The sequence below is a fragment of the Artibeus jamaicensis genome, unplaced genomic scaffold (genome assembly GCF_021234435.1).
Source record: "Artibeus jamaicensis isolate MK-2021 breed Jamaican fruit bat unplaced genomic scaffold, CSHL_Jam_final contig_1044, whole genome shotgun sequence".
Classification (NCBI taxonomy): Eukaryota; Metazoa; Chordata; class Mammalia; order Chiroptera; family Phyllostomidae; genus Artibeus; species Artibeus jamaicensis.
In genome coordinates, this window is record NW_026521208.1 from 648,674 (window position 1) to 667,639 (window position 18,966).

The following is an 18,966-nucleotide window of genomic DNA, read 5'->3' on the forward strand; positions in this document are numbered from 1 at the left end:
TGTAATTGGGGGACAGGATGGGCTCTGCAGACTCCGGGGTCCGGTTAGGCTTCCTGGTCAGGTGGGGTTGGAGGTCCTGTTCAACAGTGGCCAGGACTATGCATGATCTTCCCTACCTGGCCGGGGCCACAGAACCGGCCCCGGGGCTCACGAGGCTTTTGCTTGGGGACCACAGCAGGAGAACTGTCCACCGAGCTCCCGGGTCCAGAAGCCCCCGTGCTGGCTGTGCAGAGGGCAGGGTGGCTGGGCTGGGACCCAGACTGCGCGAAGGTGCGGCTATGAATCAGCAGCCTAACCCGCTCCAAGGCTGGCCAACCGGAAGCAGCGCCTGCGCCGCACCATCCTGCCTCTCCCAGACGCTTGTTTGGAGAAAGGGCCACACACGCAGACACCGGACATTTCAGGAGCAGAAAGCAAACATGCTGCCTCTCAAATCAGTTCAGTACCATTGTCTTTATAATTCTTTGAACTCTAGAGTTCAAAAGGAGCTTTCTATGTAAATGTGAAAGGCGAACTTTCTATTTAAAAACGGGTGATTTACACTCTAAAATATGAACTGTTGCTCTGGCTGGTGTGGCTCAGTGGGTTGGGCATCATCTCATAAACCAAAAGGTTGCAGGTTCAATTCCCAGTCAGGGCACATGCCTGGGTTGTGGGTCAGGTCCTTGGTTGGGGGGGGTGTGAGAAGCAACTGACTGATGTTTCTCTTCCTCTCTTTCTCCCTCCTTCCTCTTCTCTCTAAAAATAAGTAAAATCTTAAAAAAAATAGAAACCCTGGGGGACCCTATTATTAAACGTGTTTCCTGTACGAAAGCATTTATATTTGTGGTTTTCTTGAATATTTTCAAACGTTAAAGTGATATATTGCCTTCTCAGGGTTTTGAAGGCAGAAACACAAAATAACCGTAACTTAGAGGTATTGAACACAGGCCTATTGTGTATTCATGTTGATTAGAATCTTAAAAACGAAAAAGTCTGAGACCGTATACCAAACAAACAAGGTATCTGTATTAGCAGTGTCGAACAGAAATGTGAGATCCACCCGTCTACTGTTTAATTTCCCAGTGGCCACATTACAAAAGTATAAGCAAAATGTTACTCTGCACATTTGCTGTTGTTGAGCTACACCTGACATACAGTACTTTCGAGTGTGCAACAAACAATTCGACATGCGCACACTGTCATGAGATGAGGCCCTTTAAGTCCTCTCTTGGCAGCTTCCAGAAACACAAGGCTCCTCACGTGCCGTGGTGTTTAGTTTATAACAGCGTCCGCCACCCATCTGTTCTCTGTACGAGCTGTTCTTCTCTAAGGTTCTGCATGCAAGTGCGACCATAAGGGACTTGACTTTATCTGTCTGACTTACTTCACTCAGCACAACGCGCTCAAGGACCATCCCTAGTGTTGCAGATAGCAGGAGTTCCTTCTCTTTCATGGCTGAATGATATCCATCGATGAAGACTCAGAGAGTTTCCATGTCTTGGTTACTGTAAGTAACGCTGATGGGGATACGGTTACCTTTTCCAGTTACTGTTTTTGCTTCCTTCAGATAAACACCCAGAAGCGAATTGGCTGGGTCATAAAGGCAGTTCCATTTTAATTCTTTGGGGACTCTCCATACTGTTTTCTGTGGTGGCTGCACTGACCTGTATTCCTACCACCTTTTCTCCCCACTCAGGCCAACACTCGCTATTTCTGGTCTTTTTGATAACAGCCATTCTAACAGGTATGAGGCCACACTCTTGTTTTGATTTGCATTTCCCCGATGAGTGCTATTTCACACACCTGCTGGCCATGTGTGTGTCTTCTGTGGAAAAATGTCCATTCAGATCCTCTGTCCATTTTTTAACCAAACTGGTTTGTTTTTTTCATTTCTGCTATTGAGTTGTAGGAGTTCTTTGTATATATTGGATATTGACTTGTATCTGATCATTTGAAAGTATTTCCTTCCCTTTAGTCAGTTGCCTTTTTGTCTTGTTGATGATTTCCTTTACTTTGAAGGGGATTTTAATTGATATAGTCCCACTTACTTATTTTTGTTTCTGTGGCCTTTGCTTTTGTTGTCAAATCAGAATGATTGTCAAGGCTGATGAAAGAGACTTCTCCCTATGTTTTCTTGTAGGGGTTTTATGACTTCAGGTACAATGTTCAAATCTTTAACCCATTCTTTGTTGATTGTTGTGTATGATATTCAATGGAGGTCCACCTTTCCCAACAAGATTTACTACACAAATGGTCCTTTCTTTGCCATATATCCCTGGATCCTTTGTTAAAAGCTGACCACATATGTGTGGGTTTATTTCTGGGCTCTCTGTTAGTTCCATTGATCTGTGTGTGTCTTTTAAAAATGCCAGTACCACGCTGTTTGATGATGACAGCTTTGTGATATAGTTTGAAATCAGGAAGGGTGATGCCTCCAGCTTTGTTTTTTCTCAAGTTTGCTGGGTCTTTTGTGGTTCTAGCCATTCCTGTAGAAAATGCTGCTAGAGCCCTGATAGACATTGCAATGAATCTGTACATTGCTTTGTGCAGGATGGACATTTTATCAGCATTAATTCTTCTGATCCATAAGCTTGAAGTATCTTCCCATTTATTTGTGTCTTCTTCAATTTGTTTCATCAGGGTCTAATAGTTTTCAGTGTAGAGATCTTTCACCTCCTTGGTTAAATTTTTTCTTAGATATTTTATTTTATGCAATTAAAAATTCTTTGATGGTTTGTTATTAATGTGTAGAAATACAATAGATTTTTGTACATTGACTTTTGTATCCTGTATGTTCACTGATTTTTTTTGTTTTTTTTTATTTAATTATTGTTCAAGTACAGTTTTCTGTCTTTTACTCCCATCCCAGCCTCCCCTGTACTCTCCACCCCCCTCCCATTTCCACCCCCCTTAGTTGTTATCCCTGTGTCCTTTATACTAGTTCCTGTAAATACTTCTCCTTTTTCCCCTGAAATTCCCTCCCTTCTCCCCTCTGGTCCCTGTCCCCCTGTTCTCTATTTCAGTGTCTTTGGTTATATTTTGCTTGCTTGTTTCTTTTGTTTTTTAGCTTCCTGTTAAAGGTGAGATCATATGGTATTTGTCTTTCAGCACCTGGCCTATTTCACTCAGCATAATGCTTTCCAGTTCCATCCATGTTGTTGCAAAGGGTAGGAACTCTTTCTTTCTTTCTGCTGTATAGAATTCCATTGTGTAAATGTACCATAGTTTTTGGATCCATTCATTGGCTGACGGGCACCTAGGTTGCTTCCACCTCTTGACTATTGTAAATTGTGCTGCTATGAACACTGGGGTGCATAGGTTCTTTTGGATTGGTGTTTCAGGGTTCTTAGGATATAATCCTAGCAGTGGAATTGCTGAATCAAAAGGCAGGTCGATTTTTATTTTTCTGAGAAAATTCCATACTGTTTTCCATAATGGTTGTACCAGTCTGCAATCCCACCAACAGTGAACTAGGGTCCCCTTTTCCCCACAACCTCTCCAACATTTGTTGTTTGTTGCTTTGTTTGTGATGGCCATTCTGACCAGTATAAAGTGGTATCTCATTGTGGTTTTAATTTGCATCTCTCTGATGGCTAGCGATATTGAGCATCTTTTCATGTGTCTCTGGATACTCTGTATGTCCTCCTTGGAGAAGTGTCTGTTCAAGTCCTTTGCCCACTTTTTAATTGGGTTAGTTGTCTTCTTAGAGTGGAGTCGTGTGAGTTCTTTGTATATTTTGGAGATTAAACCCTTGTCTGAAGTATCATTGGCAATTATGTTTTCCCATACAGTCAGTTGTCTTTTTATTTTAATACTCTTTTCTTTAGCCACACAGAAGCTTTTTATTTTGATGAGATCCCATTTGTTTATTCTTTCCTTTATATTCCTTGCTCTAGGGGACATAGCAGTAAAAATGTTGCTGCGTGAAATATCTGAGATTTTCCTGCCAATGTTCTCCTCTAGCACTTTAATGGTGTCATGGCTTATATTTAGGTCTTTTATTCATCTTGAATTTATTTTGGTGTATGGTGTAAGTCTGTGCTCAAGTTTCTTTTTTTTTTTTTGCACGTAGCTGTCCAGTTCTCCCAACACCATTTGTTGAAGAGGCTATCTTTACTCCATTTTATGTTACTGCCCCCTTTGTTGAATATTAATTGGCCACAGAGAGTTGGGTTGATTTCTGGGCTCTCTGTTCTGTTCCATTGGTCTATGTGCCTGTTTTTAGGCCAGTACCAGGCTGTTTTGATTACAGTGGCCTTGTAATACAGTTTGGTATCAGGTATTGTGATCTCTCCTACTTTGCTCTTCTTTCTCAAAAAAGGAGCTGCTATTCGGGCTCGTGTATGGTTCCATATAAATTTTTGAAGTGTTCTATGTCTGTGAAATATGCCATTGGTACTTTAATAGGTATTGCATTGAATCTGTAAATTGCTTTGGGTAGTATGGACATTTCGATGATGTTAATTCTTCCAATCCATGAACACGGTATATGTTTCCATTTGTTTGTGTCTTCCTTGATTTCTTTCTTCAGTGTTGTATAGTTTTCTGCATACAGGTATTTTACGTCCTTGGTTAGGTTTATTCCTAGGTATTTTATTTTTCTTTTTGCTATATGGAATGGGATTTTTTTCTTGATTTCTGCTTCTGCTGATTCATTGTTGGTATACAAAAATGCCTTTGATTTCTGGATATTGAGTTCGTAACCTGTTTTTTTTTTTTGCCAAATTCATTCATTAGGTTGAGTAGTTTTGGGGTAGAGTCTATAGGATTTTTCATGTACACTATCATGTCATCTGCTAACAGTGACAGTTTTGTTTCCTCCTTTCTGATTTGGATGCCTTTTATTTCCTGTTCTTGTCTGATCCCTGTGTCTAAAACTTCCAATACTATATTGAATAGAAGTGGTGAAAGTGGACACCCTTGTCTTGTTCCTGATCTTAGTAGAAAAGCTTTTAGTTTTTGCCCATTGAGTATGATGTTGGCTGTAGGTCTCTCGTATATGGCCTTTATTATGTTGAGGAATGCTCCCTCTATTCCCACTTTGCTGAGTGTTTTTATCATAAATGGGTGTTGTACCTTATCAAAAGCTTTTTCCACGTCTATTGATATGATCATGTGGTTTTTGGCTTTGCTTTTGTTTATGTGATGTATTACATTTACTGATTTGTGAATATTGAACCATCCTTGCATCCCTGGGATGAATCCCACTTGGTCATGGTCTATGATCTTTTTGATGTATAGTTGGATGCGATTTGCCAATATTTTGTTGAGGATTTTAGCATCTATGTTCATCAGTGATATTGGCCTGAAGTTTTCTTTCTTTGTTGTGTCTCTATCTGGTTTTGGAATTAGGATGATGCTGGCTTCATAAAAAAGAGTTTGGGAGTTTTCCATCCTTTTGGATTTTTTGGAATAGTCTGTGAAAAATAGGGGTTAGCTCTTTTTTAAATGCTTTGTAGAATTCTCCTGTGAAACCATCTGGTCCAGGGCTTTTGGGTGATGGGAGTTTTTTTAATTACTGCTTCAATTTCATCTCCTATTATTGGTCTGTTCAGGCTTTCTGCTTCTTTTTGAGTTTTGGAAGATTATATTCTAGAAATTTGTGTACTTCACCTAGGTTTTCAAATTTCTTGGCATGCAGTTCTTCATAGAAATTTCTTACAATCCCTTCTTTCATTTCTGATTGTGTTTATTTGTGTCCTCTCCTTTTCTTGATGAGCCTACTTAAAGGCTTGTCTATTTCATTTATCTTTTCAAAAAACCAACTTCTGGATTTGTTGATCCTTAGAATTGTGCTTTTCATCTCTGTGTCATTTAATTCTGCTCTGATCTTGGTTATTTCCTTCCTTCTACTTGCTCTGGGTTGTCTTTGTTGTTGTTCCTAGAGTTCTTGCAGGTGGACGGTTAGGTTGTTTGTTCGAAATGTTTTTATCTTCTTTAGGTGAGCCTGTATTGCTATGAACTTCCTTCTCAGACTGCCTTCACTGTGTCCCATAAGTTTTGGGTTGTTGTCAAGTTCATTTTCATTTGTTTCCAGAAACTTTTGGATTTCTTCCCTAATTTCATTCTTGACCCATTTGTTGTTTAATAGCGTACCATCAGTCTCCATGATTTTGGGTGTTTTGGTTTTTTTCCTTGGGGTTGGTTTTCAATTTCAGTGCCTTGTGGTCAGAGAAGATGCTTGGTATGATTTCAATTTTCTTGAATTTGTTGAGGCTTGTTTTGTGTCCTATCATGTGGTCTATCTTTGAAAATGTTCCATGTGCATTTGAAAAGAATGTATATTTAGTTTCTTTGGGATGAAGGGCTCTGTATATATCAGTTAAGTGCATTTCATCTGGGGTGTTGTTTAGTCCCGCAATATGAATTTTACGGTCATAGTTGGTAGAGAAGAGACAGACAATCTTTAGGCTACATATAGTGTTAACCACAATCTTCACCCCAACTTGCCACTTTTATGAAAGGATGGACAAACGGTAAGTCTCTTGTTGGGGAGGGAAGGCTTGTGAGTTGGGACTAGAAAGCAGTGAGGTTGTGGGGCGGTCAGATTTTGATGTAAAGTGAGAGTAAAGAATAGTAAATAGGTGTAGCATGTGAGCAAATAGTTAATCACTCCAGTAATAGAGTTCAGGAACCTGTAAAGTGGGCTAAGATCTGGGAGATGGGTTGTGAAGTATTTACAGTTGTATAGAACAGCTATTATTTACAGTAGTATTAGAGCAGCAATCATATGACAGATTCTATGTGATCTTTTTGAATAGGGGGTATAGAGCTTTGGGTAGTGTGCTAAAGGAAAACAAGAGGCGTGAAGTACAGAGGATTGAATAGCAATACACTGTGGAGGAAAGAACAGGAGAAACCTCTGAAATAATACAATATAACCAGCCAAGACTAAGATGCCCATACAGAAAGAGGAGGAATACAGAGATACTGTTAAAATATAAAAGAAGTGAGAATAATGAAAAAAATGCAGCAACTCGTGTCTTCTCTGCTATAGCAAAGTGAAATTTGTTTCTCTGTCTCTACTCTTGAGATGCCCCCTCTTTGGGTCCCACTCTGGTCTTTTCGCACTTCCCAGTTGTTTGTGTCTCTTGTGGGTAAAAGAACACAAAGCAAGAAACAAACCCAAAAAAAGGCAGGAGAAGGGGGACAAGAGCAATAAGTTTGGGAAGAGAGGAAGGAGGACTAAAACAGGAAAAAAGAAAGGAGAGGAACAAGGTATCGAAAGATAAAGCAATAATAAAATTGAAAAAATATAAGATTACTAAAAAAAAGTTACTAAAGAAAGAAAAAAACCACCACCAACAACAAAAAACATCCCCTTGTTGGTTTCAAACTGTCCAGACCGTTTTTTCTGGTTGCAGCGGGACCTCTCTGTGGGCTGGGGTGCTGGCTCACGTGCACCAGCCAGGCTACCAGACTGGGGTGCAAGTGCCCATGCACCCGCCAGGCTGCCTGGGTCCCGCGGGATCTGGCACGGTCCTTCCCAGTCCTGTGGCGGAACTCAAATGCTTCCGCCCCTCTTCTGGGTCGCTGCCAGGCTGGGTGGGAAGCAAGCTGCCGTCGCAGGAGAACACCTCAGTCCACTTTCCAAAAAAAAACTTCTCCAGAAAGCCTGCCTCTCAACCCAGCCCAGTCCCCCGCTAGACCGGTGATGACAATGCACCTCTCAAGTCTCCTGAACTGGTGACCAGCTGAACATGGCCCTTTGTCCTTGCTATCCTGTCTATAAACTCAAGCAGACAGGTCTCTGCTCGGTGTAGCCCAGCCTTGCTTAAACAGCGAGGGAGGGAATTGCTGACCAGCAATGGTCTCCTATCGAGGCTGCTGGGTCCCCGGGCTCCTGTGGCAGACACCTCTGACTCTGGTCTCAGAACGATGCCTCTGGACCCGGACCATGGAGGCAGCACCAGGGCCCGCCTGGCCAAGGGCGCCGGCCCCGCCCGCCGCTCTTGTCTTCACCTAGGTCTCCCAGACCCCACTGACCTGCAGCTGTCTGGTGGTTCAGCGTCCGTCACAATCTCTGGTCTCTTATTTTCATAAATGCTGGGGAACTGTTGGCTGATTGCGCTGTTTCTCAGTAGATCTGCCAGGATTTTCTCCCATGTGTACGGGAGCTGGAATCCACTCTGTCCTGCTCCGTTGCCATCTTCCCTCCGCCCCTGAATTTGCTTATTCTAATAGTTTTTTTTATAGAGTTTTTAGTTTCTTTTTTATATATACAGGGTGGGCACAAATAGGTCTATAGCTGTGAGTTCACAAAACACAGTTTAGTCTTGTATTATTTAGTATTGTATTATTTATTAATTGTTGTACTATTACATCATTTATCTGAAAGTAGTAACGATTTTACTTCTTCCTTCCCGATTTCAATACTTTTTTTTTTCATTTTGTCTAACTGTTCTGGCTAGGACTTCTGCTCCTAAGTTGAGTAACATGTCAGGGATAGGCTACTTTGTATTCCTTTAATGCAGTATGTCTAAAATACGATTTTGACATGTCCGTGATATAACAACTATTGGGGCGTCTTTGGCCCCCGATGCACATTCACAGGCAGCAGGGGCTGCTATATCGGCGGGACGTGGCGACCGAGGTTACTGACGCGGGGCCCACACGCAGGGCCCCAGCACCTGTCTTCCAGAGCAGTGTTGCTTCTGGGCTGCTTGGTACAGACACTGATTTTCCTCTCACCCGCATACATGTAGTGATTGGGTCTCAATTTTTATATAGGAACTACTGAATTCAAAATGAGAATGTTAAATCATCTATAGATACTCAACATACATACTCAGCAGTGAGAAAGCCAGTCCCCTGCCCTTCGAAGCTGAAGGCTGAGGAATAGGTAGCAGAACTTTCAGGAGAAAAAACTGAAATGCAAAATATCTCAACAGACCTAACCTGAAAGCACCGACAGAACACACAGCGCTCTCTTCGAGGAACAGCACGAGTGGGCCCTGCCTGGGCACACACCAGCAGTCTGGGCCCCACACTCACCCCGGAGCACCCTCCCTCCGTCCCGCCTCCCATCATGTCACTCCCATGTGGCGGAATAACTGATAGGCCCTTGCCCATCACCTTCCTGTCCCAAACCTCCTGGCCGGCCGTTTGAGGCCCTTCATCGTCCGGCTGCTTCCTCCCGTATCAGCCCCTGGCCTTTCCTTTAGTAGACCAGGAACCTCCTGCTCCCCTGGGAAGCTCTCTCCTGGGTCACCTCCAATCTTTTCTGTGCTCGCGGTATCCTTCAAGGCTAAAGTCAAATGTCACCTGCTGGCCCGTACAGCTCACTCTGGCTCTCTCCCCCGCCTGGTGGATAACGGTTCCCTTTTCTATTTACAAACGGCCTCACTGCTTCCCTAGAACATCCTTTGTATTGAAAGGTGGCTGTTCAGACTCCTGGTCCAGGGCTGGCAAAGTGCAGGCTGAGTCTGAAACACCTCGTTCCAAAGACCAGGAGAGCACTGGAAAGAATTAGGGCACCGAGAGAAAACACTAGGAGTGCTGCAGCATAATGTCAAATAATAGAAAGGGTCCCCACAGGCAGCGAGAGGAAAAGCTCTTTTCTCGGGAGAACGCTGACTGCTACCGGAATGGGCAGTGGAACTAGAGAATTTGAAAGGCCCCATTTGCAGCTGCCAATGTGATAACCGGTTCAGGCAGGAATCGTCTGCAGCGGGTGCTAAACCCACTGGGTGAAATGTTGTTGGGGAGTGTGATGCTCATAGTTTCAAAGAACCACGCTGCGGATTACTTTTAATTTCAAACGAAGGCAGCAGGCAGATGTCAGGAATGTCAATCAACCACATGGTCAAACTGAGCGTCACCGATGAAAGGACAACCTGACACCGTGTGCTTCCCGACCTGACGCCGGGACGGGTGCGATGATTGTTGCCAAAAACGCTTACGCTGAGTCTCACCGGGGGGAACTGTCAGGCCAAGGTAGAGTTCTGGACCCTGGTCAGGCCTGCGGGTGTGTGCGTGTCTCTCTCTTCCTGGATTAAACAGACATGTCCTAAGACAAGTGCGCGTTTTTCAGGGTTTCAGTGGATGTCACAGCGTCGCCGGAAGACTAAAGGGTGTGGCACTGCTGTGCCGATGTTGCGTTTTTTGGAGTAGAGGACGGCACTGTGGTTATGAAGGAGACTGTTCTTGTTCTAAGAGACACAAGCTGAAGAACCTGGGTGGGGGGCTCAGTGTCGGCACGCCCTCCGACACGCAGACAGCCCCAGCGGGAAGCGAGGGATCCGGACTACGACTTGACAGAAGGCGCCAGATTGGTGAGTGCCCCGGGGACTTGACCCGAGACTGGAAGAGGCTGATCACCTCTATGTAGGACCTTGGGTCGGATTCATGCTGAATCCGACCACTTGACCCTCACTCAGGGAGGGACTGTTTAAACTCGGAGCGCTTGAGTGTGAAAGTGTGCGTGGCTGTGTTTGTGGCTCCACGGGCTGGTCCTACGGAGCAAGAGTGGGTCCCAACCTGCGGTTCCTGTGTCAGGTCATACGGCATAACGGTTGGCAGCTAACCCTGAATTCTGCTGGGGCGACCTTAGCCAAGACCGACTTCGTCCCGCGAGGGAGCAGGCCAGGCGGACGAGCGAATCAACCCTACCCTTTGTGTGTCCGCGCCGTGTGGGAGGCTTCAGAATGGGAGGAAAACCGTCCACTATTTTAGACTGCATGTTGCAGAATTTTGGTAAATTCAAGGGACAAGACTCATCCCTAAATGCTGGTCAGCTAGAAACGTTTTGTACCTTAGAATGACCGACCTTCAGAGTCGGCTGGCCCCGCGAGGGAACTTTGAACCTATCCACAGTCCATGCCAAAGTCACGGGGAAGCCAGGACACCCTGATCAGTTCCCCTATATAGATAGGTGGCAGGAATTAGCACAGGACATGCCTCAGTGGCTGAGCCAGTGCACAAGGGCCCAGGGACGATTGAGAGGTGCTAGAGAGAGGGGGCAAACGAGGTCTCGAGCTTGCGGCTCCCGATCTAGAGACAGCTCATCCGCCGTCTTAGTGGCTCGATCTAGGCCTCCCATACACCAAGACCCCACCCAGGAGGATGAATTAGTTGTCTTCCAGCCGCCCCCTTATAGAGGGTGCATCACCTGCACCCCCGACGGCACCGCCAGCCGAGCCCCTGACTCCACCCCAGTCTGTCTCCCCTCAGCAGCCTCAACAGCAGGAGGCGGTCCGTTACCCTGCGCTACCTCCGCCCCGCCCAGACTCGCCGCCAATGGCGGCTCGCCTGAGAAGCCACCACCAGGGTCCATTCCAGATGCCCCTCCCTCAGGGAAGTTCAGGCAGCGCCCCGCATAAATGATGATGGGACGATCCAACCAGGTCCGGTCACGTACTATTATCAACCTTTTAGTACAACTGACCTGCTGAATTGGAAACACCACACGCCACCCTTCTCAGAGAAGCCACAGGCAATGGTAGAACTAGTAGACTCCATCTTTCAAACCCACCGCCCAACGTGGTTTGACTGTCGCCAACTTCTCACCTTGTTCAACACTGAGGAGAGGAGAAAGATCCTTCTAGAGGCCCTGCGATTCCTGGAGGTGAATGCCCCGGCCGGGACCCTAGATCCTTCGGACTATGCCCGAGTAGCTGCACCTGAGCAGCAGCCAGCCTGGGACCCAAACACTGAACAAGGTCGGGCGGCTCTTGACCTCTATCGCCACTCCCTCCTCCAGGGAGTCAGGGCCGCGGCCCGGAGGCCGACTAATATGGCCAAGGTAGCCACGGGCAGATGAGTGCCCCGGGGACTTCCTTGAAAGGTTGATGGAGGCCTACTGAGTATACACCCCTTTGATCCCGAGGCTGCGGAAAATCAGTGTATGGTAGCCACGGCGTTTGTCTCACAGTCCGCTCCAGACATCAGGAGGAAATAACAAAAGTTAGAAAGAAGGATCTCCTGGCATGAACCTGAACCAGTTGATGGCAGTGGCCAATAAGGTCTTTGAAAACCGGGATGAGGTAGCAGCCACGGCTCAGCTAGAGAACCAAAAGATGCAGGCTACCCTACTAGCCGTGGCCTTAAGTGGGCCACCCCAAACCCAAAAGGGCCCCACTAGGAAAAAAGGCCATTCCAAGGCAGAGAAAGATCAGTGTGCCTACTGCAAAGAGAAGGGACATTGGAAGCGTGACTGCCCAGCCCTAAAGAGGTGGGAGGGACAAACCTCCGATCCGGCAGGGACCAGGGTCCCAGCAGCACCAGCCCCTAATGTCTTAGCCTTGGCAGGATTCGGTCAAGACTAGGACCGACCAGGCTCCATCATTCTCGGCCCCCAAGAGCCCATGGTCAGAATGCGAGTAGGGGGCCAGGACATTGACTTTATGGTAGATACCAGAGCAGAACACTCAGTTGTCACCCAGCCGGTAGGCCCACCCACCGGAAAGGAGGTACTAGTGCAGGGAGCGACAGGGCTCTCGGCTAGCCCTCAGAGGTTCTGCCAGGCCCGCAAGGTGGAACTAGGGGGCCACCAGATCACCCACGAGTTCTTATACATACCAGACTACCCACTCCCGCTGCTAGGCCGGGACATCTTGACCAAACTAGCAGCACGCGTGACTTTCCGTCCAGAAGGGGCCACGTTAGACCTCCCATTTCCACGGACAATTGCACTAGTACTGCCAAGGGAGGAGGAATACAGACTCCACCAACAGCAAGGGGCGGCACCTCGGGATCCCTATGGGAAGCCTATCCCCGTGTATGGGCAGAGGATAGTCCACCAGGACTAGCTCCAGGCAGAGAGCCGGTGCTAGTAGAGCTGGTGCCTGGGGCCACCCCGCGGAGACTAAAGCAGTACCCCATTCCCCGAGACACGCGGCTAGGGATCGCGCCTATAATCAACAAGCATCTACAGGCAGGGATTTGAATCCCTTGCCAATCCCCATGGAACACCCCTCTGCTCCCGGTGAAGAAACCGGATGGAACTGGGTACCGGCCGGTCCAGGACTTAAGGGCAGTTAATCAGGCCACAGTGACCTTGCACCCAGTTGTCCCGAACCCGTACACCTTGCTCGGTCAGATACCGAACGCCGCTACTCATTTCACCTGCCTGGATTTAAAGGATGCATTTTTCTGCATCCCGCTAGCTCCACAGTCGCGGGCCATCTTCGCCTTTGCGTGGGAAGACCCGGTATTGGGTGAAAAGACACAATTAACGTGGACGCGACTGCTGCAAGGGTTTAAGAACTCATCCACCATTTTCAGTGGGGCCCTGGCGCGCAACTTGAGGCCGTTTAGAGACGAGTACCTGCAGGTCACCCTCCTCCAGTATGTAGATGACCTCCTACTGGCAGAGCAAGGAGAAGATAATTGTCGAGCCCATACAGGGGCTCTTTTACAACTGTTGCAAGAGCAAGGGTACCGGGTGTCTAAGAAAAAGGCACAGCTCTGTCAGGAGACGGTAAAATACCTAGGGTTCCAGATAAGTCAGGGGCAGCGGAAGCTAGGCACGGAGAGGAAAGCAGTCATAAAGTGGATGGCGGCCCCGTCAAATCGCCGACAACTCAGAGAGTTCCTAGGGGCCGCCGGGTTCCGCCGCCTGTGGATTCCCGGTACGCCCAGCTGGCGAGGCCCCTCTATCAGGCAGGCAGGGGCCCAGACACAGAGCCCTTTCAGTGGACTGGGGACCAGGCGGAGGCCTTCCAGCAGATCAAAGACTGCTTGACCAGTGCGCCTGCCTTGGGGCTCCCTGACCCAGAGAGGACTTTCTGGCTCTACGTCCACGAGAAGGACAAAATTGCTTTAGGGGCACTGACCCAGGACTATGGCCCCTGGAAGCGGCCGGTAGCCTACCTTTCCAGGCAGCTGGATAACGTAGCAGCCGGGTGGCCGCCATGTTTAAGAGAGGTCGCTGCTGCTGCCATCCTGCTGAAAGAGGCTGACAAACTGACTTTTGGGCAAGAGGCTGTCCTCTATCTGCCCCGTGCATAGTCTCCTAGAGGGGGCTGGACATAAGTACCTCTCCAACCCTCGGCTGGCCCAATACCAGGGGCTACTTCAGGGCAACCCTCGTGTGCACCCAAAGACAGTACGATCAGTCAACCCAGCCACGTACTTACCTGCTGAGGAGGGGGTCCCAGATCATGACTGCACAGATGTCACAGATCAGGTATATGCCAGTCGACCAGATTTAAAAGACCAGCCGCTCGCTTTGAGAGACTGGACATTATATAGTGATGGGAGCAGTTACCTAACAGAGACAGGGGAACGTCGCGCCGGGCATGCTGTGACCACCCAAGACACAATAGTCGAGGCGAGAGCTCTGCCAGCGGGGTGGTCAGCGCAGAGAGCAGAACTGTTTGCCCTCATTAGAGCCCTAGAGCTGAGCAGAGGGAAAAGGGTTGACATCTACACTGATTCAAAATAGGCCTATGCCACTCTACATTTCCATGGAGCCATCTATAAAGAAAGGGGACTACTAACCTCAGCAGGAAAGGGGATAAAGAACAAACAGGAAATATTAAGGCTGCTAGAAGCTGTCAACGCACCACTCCAGGCAGCAGTCGTGCACTGCAGGGGACATCAAAGGGGAAACAGTAACGAAATAAGAGGAAACTACCTGGCAGATCAAGCTGCTAAAGCAGCAGCGCATCTGCCCCCAGAGGCCCCGCCACCATGGGGCCGCTGCTAGGGACCATTCCAGCCAAGGAAGATTACAGCCCGGAAGAACACAAATGGGCCGTGCGAGTACGGGCCCGGGAAACCCCCGAAGGGCTTTGGAAACTCCAAGACGGGCGCATCTACATACCGCGAAGCCAAGGGAAGAACCTGGTCCAAAAGTGCCACCAGCTGACCCACCTCGGGAGGACAAAGCTGAGCCAACTGTTGGGAAAGTATCTGTACATCCCAACTCTTGATGCCCTTTGCTCCTCAGTCGCCTCGCGGCGCCAGACGTGCGCCCAACACAATGCTAAGGTAGCAAAGGCAGTCCCACCCGGGATCCAGTACATGGGAAGCCAGCCCCTAGAGGACCTTCAGGTGGATTTCACCGAACTCAAGCCCAGCCGCGGTTACAAGTATCTCCTAGTCCTTGCACATTTTCAGGGTGGGTAGAGGCCTTCCCCACTCGGACAGAGAAGGCACACGAAGTAGCCCGGGTGCTACTGTGGGAAATCGTACCCCGCCACGGACTACCCTACAGTCTCCACAGCGACAATGGGCCAGCTTTCACTGCAAAAGTTGTCCACTTGTTAACTAAGAGACTGAACCTCAGATGGAACCTCCACATCGCCTATCGACCTCAAAGTTCAGGAAAAGTTGAGAGAATGAACAGGACCCTGAAAGACACTCTAGGGAAACTCTGTCAGGAAACCACCTGCCATGGCCAGACCTGCTACCCCTCGCCCTCTTCAGAGTCAGATGCACACCTAACTCAGCAGGGTGCACACCTTTCGAGATCCTTTACGGGAGAGCCACCCCTCTAACACGACTGCCCCGCACAACGGATTTAGCTACCCTGGGAGAAACCAGACAGACTGTTTACTTAACGGCATTAGGCCAACAGCTAGATAGAATTAGGCAAGCTCACCTAGGGCTAGAAATAGTCCAGACAGGGGGGCCAGCCCACTCTTTCCGGCCGGGACAGTACGTATGGGCAAAAGACTGGAAAAGAGAATCCCTCCAACCCAAGTGGGTTGGGCCCTACCTGATTCTGTTAACTACCCCCACTGCTTTAAAGGTTGCAGGTATAACTCCTTGGATTCACCACACACGAGCCAAGGCTGCAGCACCCCCCGAGGGAGCCGCTGAGAGGAGACCACCAGGACCAGACCAAGTGCCTGCCCTGAGGCTCCGGAGAACTCCCCAGGAGGGGAGAACAGAATGGACCGTTGTTCCTGGGAGCATCACGCCATCACCGGCACCTTCACCGTCTTCGGGGGATTTGGACTCTGGTACACTGCTCCAGGAGACTGGTCATCAGGTGAGCAAATCGTCCTAGAACTCCTTTACCTTGGACTAGTGTGTACTTTTCAAGCCCTTGGTTGTTTCATATAGATTTATGACTTCCATAGTTCTTAGTCTAACTGTCCTAACTTTCCTCCTCGTCCTCACTACAGGGCAATATAAGGAGACAATAGTGGTACAAGAATGTAGAAAACAAGGAACTCAGACTAAAGTGACCACTCTGGCTACCCTAGACTGTAAGGGATTGTGTAAGGGAAAAGCAAAAATAGCCGTTAAGGTAGGAGCCCTCGAATGTCTAAATGACTGGTTTTGGGGCGCAGACCCGTTTGTTTGGTTCCAGGAAGACCAGGTAGAAGATAGCTGCAATTGGTGGCCAGAGACATATGGGGGCTGTGCCTACCGAAACTGCAGAGTCCACGCTAATGATGGAAGGTACATCTGGATCACCCTAGACAGAGCAGAAGACCCGAAATGGGAAAAGGGAGTTAGAGGGAAAGTTTATGTAAATATGCTCCATTCTGGACCAGTAGGAGATGTTCTAGTCTTCAAAAGAAGGGAATTATATGTAGGACTATATCATCTAAAAACTGTTCAGGAAACAATAGAGAATACTGAACCAGCAGTTGACAACCCAGGGACCCCCTTCTCCTGGATCACTCTAATCCAGGAGGGAGCAGCTCTCCTCAATTTGAGTAGCCCTGAGAACTTCTCAGACTGTTTCCTCTGTGCTTCCCTCAGTAAACGCCACTCCCTCTGAGACAGCAAGATCCAGCCCAGGCTGGCACACCGGACCAGTCAAGGCGCCCCTATATGAGAACCAGGGAGAAGAGTCCTACCTCAACAGCTCGGACTGGTGCAAGGGAAAGAAGAACACTACCCTCCGCCCACCAGATGGACTATTTTTCTGGGCCAACCAGACCTTACTTCCAAAGATTAATTGCTCAGATACTCAGGTATACTTCTTAGTAGCCCTAGCCCCTCAGCTTTTTGCTTATCCCCCAGGTGAATTAGAAGCTAAGTACATGAGTTCCACCTTGCATAAACAAGCTGTATTCCTCCCAGTTTTAGTAGGCCTGAGCCTTGCAGCCTCTATCGCTGGCATCAGTGCAGGGGGAGCCGGCCTAGCCACTAGTTTACAATCCCAAGAAGCCATACGTCAGGAACTCAACGAGGCTCTATCCTCAGTGGCCACCTCCATGGCCTCACTCCAACGCCAGATCCTCTCCCTGGCCAGAGTATCACAGTAGAATCGCCGAGCTCTGGACCTCCTCACTGCAGACAAAGGAGGCACCTGCATATTCTTGGGGGAGGAATGCTGCTATTTTGTTCATGAAAGTGGCCTAGTTGAAGAAAATATCCAGCGCATTAATGAACTAAAAATTAGATTCAGGCCAGGCTCAGGGAATAGGCCCACGTCTTGGTGGCAAGATATTTTACTCTCCACTCTGGCCCCTATCCTAGGCCCAGTAATAATACTCATACTTATAATTTCTATAGGACCCTGGGCCATCAGGACGGTAGTCAGGCAGCTGGAAAGTACGTTAGTAAGGAAGACCACCAGCCGCATACTAATGCTTCAACAACAATACGAGCAGAGGAATCCTCTCCTGGGTGCAGAGACAAACGGAAGCGCTGTCTAAGCACCCGCAGGGGGGAATGAAGGGAGAGGTCCTAGGAGACTTTCACTCACCTAGCACCCCCGCTGGGAATGCTGGTAGCCGGACAGTCAGTAGGGCTGGGACTAGCACCCCTGCTGATAGAACAATTGTCACATTCTGCTTCTGTATCCCATGTTTGTCACGTACACAGGAAGACCCCTAATCTATATATTCCCCAAGAATCCTTTGTTCGGGGCTCAGAATTTGGAGACTGACTCCTCTGGGCCCGTGCACGTAAAGGAATAAACCTCGTACTCCAGAATCCCTCAGTGTCTGGTCGCTTCATTTCCCGTAACAATATAACATGAAAATTTAGGGCAAAGTATGGGGAAAAGGCCAGAAACTTATGAAGGGAAGTGCTTTCCCCTTAAAGCTGAAGCAATACCATTACAAGAATCAAATCGAGAGATGCCCCTTGATTTGAAGTGCATTAAAATAAATGCAAATTCAGGAGAGCGGGAGCCAAATTTCGGAGGAGGTCATCTGGCTGCACTCCCGCTTCCTGGAAGAGCCGCGAAGAGAGACGCTGCGCACACACGGCCCAGAACGTGGGGAGGAGCCCGTCCTTGGTCAGCTTGCGGGGCTCACGGAGGACAGCCCTGACTTCCACCTGCTGGTGCGGGAGGACCTGAAACTGACCCGAGTTACGTGCCACACCTCCCTCGTGAGGGTCTTTGGTAAGAGCAGGCTCATTCGTGGCTATGCACACCAGACAACCAGCCCTTGGCCGGGCTTTCTTTGTGGACATTGCGACTTAAAACCTTGATTTCCTGAGAACCCCCCTCTATCCTGCCAACTAACCCTTTCTTGAACTCCAGGGTCTCTGGAAGGGCTGTCAGAATTCTATTGAAAGTGGCTGCATTTATCTTCATCTGTCTCAGAAGTCACATTTCCCCTGTGCCCTTGGATCAGGGCTGGAAACCATTAGAAGGTCTCTGATGCCCCATTCTTCTTCCTTCTCTGCATTCCCTGTGGTATGACTCAGCCCGCCGTCCAGAACACAATTAGACCATGAACATGCCGCTGCCTGCAGGTATCAAGGCTGACTGTGCCCGTTGGAAAATGTCTCCTGAGATTAACATCTTCAAATAAGCCAAAAAGTGGTATTGTTTTCTTTGCTGGAAAGAATTCCCTACGTGTTCTATCATTAGCCGGTTCCATTTGCAGGCCCCAGGCTGCAGTTAGGGACCCAGTGGAGCTACTTTCAGGGAGGAGAAAGCTTCCTGGGCTTACGGAATGGAAAGGACAGTTCAGATCCACAGAATGAGGTCTACTTACGGTAATCATGAGCGGTAAAAGCAATGAAGTGTGTAGAACTGGCTGAAAATTTCCCGTGTGAAAAGTCATCAGACTTAAATGTGCGTGCAGAGGGGCATGCTCGTCGGCCCGAGGCTGCTAGGGG

The 18,966-nt window shown here is 48.2% G+C and overlaps 2 protein-coding genes and 1 long non-coding RNA gene across 4 annotated transcripts in view; 2 read left to right on the top strand and 1 right to left on the bottom strand.

The window, feature by feature from the left end:
- Window positions 1-18,966, bottom strand: part of TPK1 (thiamin pyrophosphokinase 1) — a 264,873-nt gene that overhangs the window by 3,793 nt on the left and 242,114 nt on the right. The gene's annotated exons all lie outside the window — the stretch shown is intronic.
- On the top strand, window positions 1,262-15,736 carry LOC128627069 (uncharacterized). The gene is made up of 3 exons (XR_008391158.1): window positions 1,262-1,489; window positions 10,016-10,256; window positions 15,680-15,736. It is a non-coding gene; the product is annotated as an uncharacterized LOC128627069 (long non-coding RNA).
- LOC128627068 (ERV-BabFcenv provirus ancestral Env polyprotein-like) lies at window positions 15,750-18,856 on the top strand. The gene is made up of 2 exons (XM_053663186.1): window positions 15,750-15,922; window positions 16,645-18,856. Exons 1-2 carry the CDS (start codon window positions 15,823-15,825, stop codon window positions 17,151-17,153), a joined length of 609 nt encoding a protein of 202 aa, XP_053519161.1. The 5' UTR covers window positions 15,750-15,822; the 3' UTR covers window positions 17,154-18,856.